Below are 10,108 nucleotides of genomic sequence, written 5' to 3' on the forward strand. Positions count from 1 at the left end.
TTTTCTACACTTTGAGAGTTTTTGTGTAGTGCCAATCAACATACATTGTGTTTTCGCTAAATTCATGGTAAGTTTATTACTTTCCATCCATTTCATAGAGTTTAAAAGATCATCATGTAAACTTTGCTCAATAACATCAACAGATTGATTTGAAACATCCTGAGATGTATCATCTGCATATATAGAGACATTTGAGTGCTTTAGGCATTTAGGATAATCGTTAACAAATAAAATGAAGAACAATGGACCCAATATGGACCCCTGAGGCACTCCTTTTGTAACATCTTTTTCATCTGACAAAACACCTTTCCATCTAACACATTGTGATCTTCCGCTAAGATAAGAATGAAACCATTTAAAAATATTTGACAAATACCAAATGATGAAAGCTTGTGTAACAATACCTGGTGGTTTACAGTGTCAAAGGCTTTACTAAGATCAATAAAAATAACACCTGTTAATTTGCCACTATCTATATTACTTAACCATTTATCAATAATGTTATGAAGTGCTGTTTCGCAAGAATGCTTTGGTCTAAAACCGGATTGATGTTCCGTTAAAAGATTGTTTTTATCCAAATACTCGTAAAATGAGTTAAAAACATGCCTTTCTATAATTTTGCTCACGATTGCTAAAACTGACACGGGTCGATAATTGTTCACCATAAAATTGTCACCAGATTTAAAAAGAGGGGTAACTCTAGCTTTTTTCCATTCGGATGCAACCACACCACTTTTTATAGACATGTTTAACAGATATGTTAAAATTTCACCAATCACACCCGAGCTAATTTTCAACAGCTTTACAGAAATAGCATCTAACCCCGTAGCCTTCGAATTTGACATAGCATTTATTTCATTTCTGACAAATTCAATAGAAATATTTGGAATGCTAAAAGACCCCCTAGGCAATAATTGTTCAATTTCAGGCAATGAACTGTCAAATTTCTCTGCATATTTGTGTCCAATGCCGCAAAAGAAGTCGTTAAAAGTATTGGCCATCTCTTTTGTATCTGTAACGGGTTGTCCGTCCATTTCTAAATATGTTGGCGTAGCGGTTGCCGATTTCGTTGGTAAGAATTGTTTTAATTTTTTCCACATGTCTTTTGGTTTTGTATTGGCTGGATTTATTGCACTTTCCACAAATTCGCGTTTAGCATCGTTAATTTTGTTCACAACCCTTTTTCTTGCGGCCTTATATAATTTCCAGTCGGATTCGTCACGTGACGTTATTGCTCGGCGGTGTAATATATCCCTCTGTCGCATTTCTGAAAGAATATCATCGTTTATCCACTTCTCAGAGTCACTGCGGATACGTCGTTCTTTTATGGGCATATTATGCTTGTCGACAACTGTCATGAACATAGAATGGAAAGACGACCATATGCTATCGATGTCGGGTAATGATTTCAGCGAGTTCCAATCACTTTGCGAAACTCTTACGCACAGTGAGACCCAAAAGATATTTTCGTCCACACGCGATGGGTACAAATGCTTATCGCTGCCCTCATTTATTGCGTAAAGGCCGATTATCAGACATCATATAACCACCCAAACTGCATGGGAACACAATATTAGTAAGTGTCTGATTATTTAATAATAAAGTGGCTCAAACAAAACTCGATATTACCATCTTTCTTTGATTTAATATCACTCGTACAGAAGAGGAAATAAAAAATAATTTTAGATTTAATTTAATGACCCAATTCAAACAAATATTATTCTTGATATTGTCAGTTTAATGTATACCAACGGCTGATATAAACACAATTTACATTTTCATCACTTTTATCCATATTTGCATAGCTAGTCTATAGTATACTTATACATCTTATACCCACCAAAGCGTTCGACAGAATACTAAACGTACCTCCATCACAGAAGAGCTGATATCTCGGAAGTTATGTATTGACGTTAGTCATGACATTTATAGATATGGAAATGCTAATGATGGAATTTTTCATCTACATCTCATATATAACAATGCTATGAAATTAACAATTTTAGCTCAAGTGAGCTTTTCTGATCAAAATTTGTCCGTTGTCTGTCGTCATCGGCGTCGTCGTAAACTTTTCACATTTTCATCTTCTCAAGAACCACTGGACCAATTTCAACCAAACTTGCCACACACCATGCATGGGTGAGGGCTTTCAAGTTTTTTTCAAATGAAGAGCCATGTCCATTTCAAAGGGGAGATAATCACAAAAATGCACTAATAGGGTTGGCTCATTTAAAAATCTTCTTCTCAAGAACCACTGGACCAGAAAAGCTGAAATGTTCATGAAAGCTTTCTGACATAGTGCAGATTCAAATTTGTTCAAATCATGGCCCCCGGGGGTAAGATGGTGCCACAATAGGGGATCAAAGTTTTACATACTAATATATAGGATAAATCTTTAAAAATCTTTTTTCTCAAGAACCACTGAACCAGAAAAGCTGAGATTTACATGAAAGCTTCCTGACATAATGCAGATTCAAGTTTGTTCAAATCATGGCCCCGGGTTTGGATGGGGCCACAATAGGGGATCAAAGTTTTACATACAAATATATAGGATACATCTTTAAAAATTGTCTTCACAAGAACCACTGAGCCAGAAAAGCTTTCTGACATAGTGCAGATTCAGGTTTGTTCAAATCATGGCCCCCGGGGTTGGATGGGGCCACAATAGGGGATCAAAGTTTTACTTACAAATATTTAAGGAAAATCTTTAAAAATATTCTTCCCAAGAACCACTGAGCCAGAAAAGCTGATATTTACATGAAAACTTTCTGACATAATGCAGAATCAGGTTTGTTCAAAGCATGGCCCCCAGGGGTTGGATGGGGCCACAATGGGGGTTCAAAGTTTTGTATACAAATATATAGGGGAAATCTTTAAATATGAGCCAAGGTGACTAAGGTGAGCGATGTGGCCCTTGTGCCTCTTGTTTTGTACATGTATCAACATTTCGTTATTTTCGTATGGGGTGAGAAGTGTCATTAAATTATGCAGTGAGACACAATTATGCCAGTTCTGAATGCAAGCATCATGTAATTGAGAGATACGATTTTTACAATGGACGATAAATCTGCCGAAATCTATCGTAACAAGGGGTGGCATTGTTTCGAATCTTGCCCGCGACTGTCACCGCTGATGACACGAAGCATCGATAATGAGAACAAATCGTTACCTACATGTATTACGATACTTCATTTCTGATGTGACCGGGGATTGAACATTTGCATTCTGCTTGAATTTGTTTTCTTTGAAAAGAATAACCATCTAAATATTTTAAGAAGTTGATATGTAAGCATCCTCGATCATAAATTCATGGATTTGACGCCGGATTAGCCACGGATACGATCCGGCACCATTCGTGGCAATCTGTATTGGTCCGTAGCTTTCCGTATTATAGTCGTGGTCATACGAAGTAGTACTGTCATTTCTGTGACAATTTTTGAACATGTTTAAAATTTGACCACGGATCAAACACAGGGGCTAAGTCCATTATGGATCCGCACCTTGCGATACCATACATGATGAAAGGGGTCTATCTCTGACCCAGATAAAAAAAATAAAAACTACCCACTGGCTTCAAATCCTAGAAACTAGGTGCAATATTCGTAATTTGCCGACCTCTTTGCATATATTGTTTTCACTACTTACATTCCAAATTTCGAGCCACATGTTTTTAAAGTAACAGAGATATACGTCATTGTTCTCTCAATTTCACCTGTTTATCTTTATTTGGACATTTACCGCTCCAGGTCACCGGGTTGTGTTTCGTCTGTGACAGCAGCTAAATTCAGGCTAGTGTGGAATATGTTGGACCTATCAATTAAAATTTCAAATCAAGTCAAAGTTAGACCCCTTTCTATATTCATGGTATCACAGAGTTCGGGTCCAAAACGGGCGTAGCTCCAAACATAGTACATCCTTACTAAACTGCATTCGAACTTATTGATGCGTTTTAGTAGGTATTAAAACCTTATTAATGCGTACTTATTCGTAAAGACTGGTCCCCTCTGCTGTGTGATCCCTTACGAACGCCACGATTGACCATTCGTAGCTGATCGTGGAATTTTTTCTGGAATTGCAGGTTTAGATACGAGGTGATGCGAGTTAATACGTTCTTGTGCGAATCGTTGTGCTGTGGTAAGGAAAGGTCATGATGGATATATTTCAGGTTACACGATCTAAACACCATTCAGATACGATCATCCTCGTTCTGATAAGATTGTCCCGATTAAGTTCACGATTGGACGGTGATCTTATACGATGATCACGATCCTGGTTCCCGATTTGAGAACGATCGTGTATGTGCGGATATGTTAATCACGAACCGATGCGTTATGTTGCGATAGGATACGATTGTGATTGCCATGCCTTTCACGATCACGATTGGACCCCGACAGGTATATATACAGCTCGACTGACCATATTTTATCATGTAGAAAGTCAATAATACAACCCACTACCACTTGAAAAGGCGAAAATTGAGGTTGATGACAAATTGGCATTAGCAGCATTACTGTATGCTTATATTATAACTATCGTGACAGGTCATGGGATAACGCAACACATCGTAACAAAGCGTGGTGTTTACCGTGTAAAAGATTGACCGGGATCATCACGATTTGAGTATACGATTAGATGTTATATGTTGTGCTTAATTACAATGCAATGCGATCTGACGCGGTTGTAACGTCTGAAAATTAATCGTGTTGATCATACATTTTTAAGAGTTAAAAAATGCTCTATGGACAACACAATTACCATGAGTGACGCCAAAACTAGGTTAGGTTTGATACGATCACCATGATTATTCCACGATTAAGACCACGATTTCAATCTTGCCGCGAATGGTGAGAGTGGGAATTTAGCATTAGCCCGAAGTCGCCAAGGATTTCTACAGTCAATTACGGTGAACTACGTTTAAGTACGGTTACACAACGTATTGACGAAGGATATGATACGGTTTGTTAGGAATTTGTCGCAAAAAGGCACAATCAATTTTTTTAAACGGAATTTTCTTCAAAGAAATGAATCCCGTGGGGATCCTGAATAGAATAAGTTCTCAGTACCCCTTGCTTGTCGTAAGAGGCGACTTAATTGGGCTGTCTTTCGGATGAGACCGCAAAAACGGAGGTCCCGTGTCATAGTAGGTGTTGCTCGATAAAGATCCCTCCCTGCTCAAAGGCCGTAAGCGCCGGGCATAGGCCTAAATTTCGCAGCCCTTCACCGGCAAAGGTGACGTCTCCATATGGGTGATAAATTCTCGAGAGGGACGTTAAACAATAGTCAATCAATCAATCAAAGAAATGACATCAATGTTCTTGATTGACCTGCCATGTCCCCATACCTACACCCCGTTGAACATATTTGGCAGACGTGTTTCAGCCCCAGTGACAGAATCCACAAGAACTGGAATGACCTTGTTGGAAGAATGACTGAAGATTTCTCAAAAAATCATTTGGACAATTTGCCAATCAATGGAACATCGCCTACTCGCCGTCATAAGTGCCAATGGTGGTGATACCCGATATTAGTGAACCAAAAACCAAAATTGTTGCCTACCTCTATCGCCTTTGACCTCATTTGTAGCCTCTCTGGGAAAATATATGCAGTTGCAATGTGCTATATATGAAACTTTATTTATCAAAGATTATTTACCAGAGATATATGTTTCAATTAATGAAATAAAAAAGAATTAAGACAACAAATTCGCTAGTGTTGCGTTTCAGTTATCTTCAACTTTCCATACACATGGGCAATATGACACCGTAGTAATTTTTTTGTCGGCTCGCGAAACGAGATGCTCCTTGCAGTCACCGGCGTCTTCTAAAAGAGAATTTTAGCGGCTCACAAACTTTCTGTTTATTCTTACACCGGCAGCAAATAAATCCTACGCTTAAAGATCTTTATAAATTTGATTTCCTTTTTTGGATAGCTTCAAAAGATACCATATATTGGCATTTTTATGATAATGGGATTTAAATGAGTCTCCTCATTACGTTTAAAGAAACTATATATAGTGCGCATGAATACACTATGTAAGCAAATTAAATGTCAAAGGTAATTGTTCTTGTTTATTGAACATGTGACGTGTGTATAGATATATTAACTACAAAAAATAGATTCATCTGTGAACATGAAACAAATAGTGTAAGTAAATATTTTATGGTAAATAAAGTAAATATCTCGCTTTCTTAAATTAAAAAAAAAAGCACGGTGGGTGTGACCGGTCGACAGGGGATGCTTACTCCTCCTATGCACCTGATCCCACTTCTGGCGTGTCCAGGGGTCCGTGTTTGCCCAAATATCTATTTTGTATTGCTTGTAGGAGTTATGAGATTGATCACTCTTTGTTATCTTCACCTTTCATGGTACATATTTGAAAATGGTATGGGTCTGCTCCCTGTCGAGGCCTCATCGAAAGTGTGTGAAAACCTTAATCATGTGACTATTTCTGCCGGAATTCACTGGGTTGACAAAGCAAGTCCAGTTTGTTGTGTATTCGCATTCAAATTATTCTACAGTCATATAAATAATCACATTTACCGTATTTTGCCGAATAGATTTAATACGCGCCCCTTTTTGGTGCTTGTAAATTGAGGAAATATGACAATTCGTTTGTACAATTCTGACTAAGCGGCATTCTTGCCCTTATACATACTACAAAGTGGTAATCGTCACTGAATATTTAAGGGGATATGACGTTAATTTCAAGAAAGCACGATATTTTGTAGCATTAAAGTTTTAGCAGACTCGATAATTTCTTTGTTAAACTCTAAATCAATTAAATAGCTAACGTTATAAGAATCGAACGAGTGTTCAATGTTTTGTAATCAGAACACCACCAAAGCTGCTGAAATTGACATACCAAGGTGCGATATAACGACCCCTTGGTAATTATAAACATAATAATCAAAGCCAATAATTTAATTGGTACTAAATGAAGAATTCAAACATAACCCTCCGAAATATTCGCCGCATTTAGATGGGTAAAGTACATCAGTCGTGTACTGCAAAGGGAAAGTTAAAAGTAATCACATACTCCCAGACTCATGAAAATCGTACAGCATGCAGAAAGCCAGAGAGAAAGATCTGACATAATCAAGTGACAAAGCACATAATGTGCTGGTCACGGTATCATAATATCATGATAGTTTTAAAAATTGTACGATGATGAATTTTAATTCTCTGTCATAATAATTAGTTAATATAAGAATTTTTTTTTTGGTCTTCAATTTTACTCTTTTAAATAGGTAAATAATGCTCGTCGTATCTATACATAGACTAAAAAAACTGAGTCAAAAAGCTATAGTGGTATATAGTGCTTCGAATTCTCACCCCAAAAAGATAAATAAAAAAAAATTGCGTATTATATCCAGTTAAATACGGGTGTGGTAAATATAACTATGCACTACTCTGATTGTATTTTAAGGGTAAACGTATGGAAGCCCATTTATGTCATTGTAACAGTCAGTATGTACGGGTTTTCCGAAGTACGGAAACCCATTTCAGTCATATTTCTAAATTCATGTGAATATATTTGAGATTCTGTGAACAATTACTTATGTCCCATTTCCAAAAGAAAGAGTAGAAGAGTAGGGGGATTACTTGCACATGTCCACTCAATATCTTGAGAACCATTCACTTGATGGTTATGATATATCATAGGTGTTGGTTGTTTATTAGTAAAAGAGGACCCCTATTGATTTTAAAAGGTCAAGAATCAATCCACTCTATGGATATCCTTCATTCGTTCAATATATCGAGAACCCTTTGCTTGACAGACATTAGACTTCGGACACTGGCACATCCTAAGAAGTAGATGACTCCTACAGATTTTGAGATCACATGGTTTAAGGTCAAGGGTCAAATTGGACATAGGAATATACTGTTCACTCAATATCTTTAGAACCCTTTGCTTGACAGACATCAAACTTGGAACACTGGTTGATCATCAAGAGCTGATGACCCCAATTGATTTAGAGGATACATGGTCGAAGGTCAAGGGTCAGCCAGTACATAGGAATATATTGTTCACTCAATATCTTGAGAACCATTTGCTTGACTGATATCAAACTTGGTATGTTGGTAAATACTAAGGAGTAAAGGACCCCCATTAATATTTTATTCACTTGGTCAAAGGTCAAGGTTTAAACTGGACATAGTAATATATTGTCTCCTATATATATAGATACAGTTACTTCATTGACACCCAACTTGGTACACTGGTACATCCTAAGGAGTAGATGACCCTTATTTATTTTAGGTCATATGGTCAGTCCACTCTGGACATAAGATATTGCCCACTCAATATCTTGAATTGATTTGGCACTATTATCAGCTAAATGATTCATATGTATAACTCTTTTCAATTTTACACCATGGTGGACATATGTTTGACAAACATTTCTTGTTTTCTGTTTTATTTTAATAGTAGCTTTTGACGTCTAGTTGCTGAATAAACTCTAAAAGTATACACTGAGAGTCAGTACAGTAAAAACAATCATTGTAACATTGACTAAATTTGAAGCTGAAGGTATTGCTTTGCTAAACATTTTTGTTGAATGGCATCTTGTTAGTTATTTGAGGGTTTTGTGTTGTGATATAAAGTACTATATGACTATATAATGATTTTTTTTGGAATTCTTGGCGTATTGCACATCATGGATTGTTCAGGACTTAATCATGAATTAGCAATGATTCTTTACAGCCATGTTTGATATGTAATATAAATTTTGGCAGTGGTCATGACTTAGTTTACTTTAGTCACTTTACACAGGTATGATGCATTAAAATATATATCCTGCTAAAGAAGCGTGCGCACACACATACACACGCACGCACGCGATGGTATTCATCCTTGATTACTACTATCTTCCTCCTTGAAGAATAGCTACTCCATCTGACAATGAAGTGCGAGTCGACTCTTAGGCCCTTCCTCTAAAGTTTTCCAGTTCAATTTCTATTTCACCTGATACTGCCATTCAAATTGGAATGAATATTTTCTTTTATAAAAGTACCTTAATGAAATGGTTACAGATAGCGTATATAATATGATTTTTCATCTTATACTAAAGGTACAACAATGCCAGCATCTTTTGGAAATCTTAAATCAAGAAATTATGGATACCACCATAAAACAATCTGAGCACCCAGACGTTGCCAGTGACAAGTTGCAAGAGCAATTGGTCAATAAATTTGGACATTCATATATTGTTCCTGCAACCTCCGAAAGTCTCGAAACTCTCAAAGAATATTTACAGCATAAGCGCATGCTCAAGATTTACATCAATAGAGAAAAGCAGATACAAATTGAAGTTATGCCGCCTGAGTGAATTTCTACTACACCTGCAATATTATTGATATATACTGGAAGGGCATTTTTATATATGAGAAATTCACTATTATATGGATACCCACATCCGCCCCTGCCCAGGGTTGGAACTCACGACCTCCGAAACAAAATATCTTAGCAGCGTGTGCCCATCGCGCAAGACAGCTCGATCATCTAGGAAAGTCAAAGAACTTGCTTTCGATGATGATGGAAATCTCGCCACGCTGTTACATCATCAAGAATGGAAATAGGAGACAGTAATTGGAATATATATATATATATATATATGTGTGTGTGTGTGTGTGTGTGTGTGTGTGTGTGTGTGTGTGTGTGTGTGTGTGTATCATCATCACCTGTATATGGTGTTTATATCTCTCAATTGATTCGACACGCAAGAGCTTGTTCTGTGTGGTCACTTTTTAAATCGAGGCAAGCTACTAACAAACAAGTTGATGGTACAGGGGTTTCAACATTCTCGATAAAAGTCAGCATTTCACAATTTATATGGTCGTTATAACGATCTAGTTCGTCAATACAACCTATCATTGGGTCAAATGCTGTCTGACGTGTTTCATACCGATTGTTAAGCCGTTCTTGGCACACTGATTTTGACTGCGGATAACTCCGTTTACCTGATCAGGATATAGGGCTCACGGCGGGTGTGACCGGTCGCCAGGGGATGCTTACTCCTCCTAGGCACATAAACCGCCTCTGGTGTATCCAGGGGTCCGTGTTTGCTAACTCTCTATTTTGTATTGCTTATAGGAGTTATGAGATTGG

General features: G+C 37.3%; 1 protein-coding gene across 7 annotated transcripts in view; it reads left to right on the forward strand.

Annotated features, from left to right (window-relative positions):
- LOC125646367 (uncharacterized) overlaps nt 1–9,659 on the forward strand; it is a 159,908-nt gene extending 150,249 nt beyond the window's left edge. For all 7 annotated transcript variants that reach the window (XM_056158888.1, XM_056158886.1, XM_056158887.1 and 4 more), the window contains one exon: nt 9,072–9,659. In XM_056158888.1, the coding sequence (XP_056014863.1) occupies nt 9,072–9,329 (258 nt within the window). In that variant the 3' untranslated portion in view covers nt 9,330–9,659. The remainder of the gene's footprint in view (nt 1–9,071) is intronic.
- Nucleotides 9,660–10,108: the final 449 nt, after the last annotated feature.

Source organism: Ostrea edulis, chromosome 3 (genome assembly GCF_947568905.1).
Source record: "Ostrea edulis chromosome 3, xbOstEdul1.1, whole genome shotgun sequence".
NCBI classification, from domain to species: domain Eukaryota; kingdom Metazoa; phylum Mollusca; class Bivalvia; order Ostreida; family Ostreidae; genus Ostrea; species Ostrea edulis.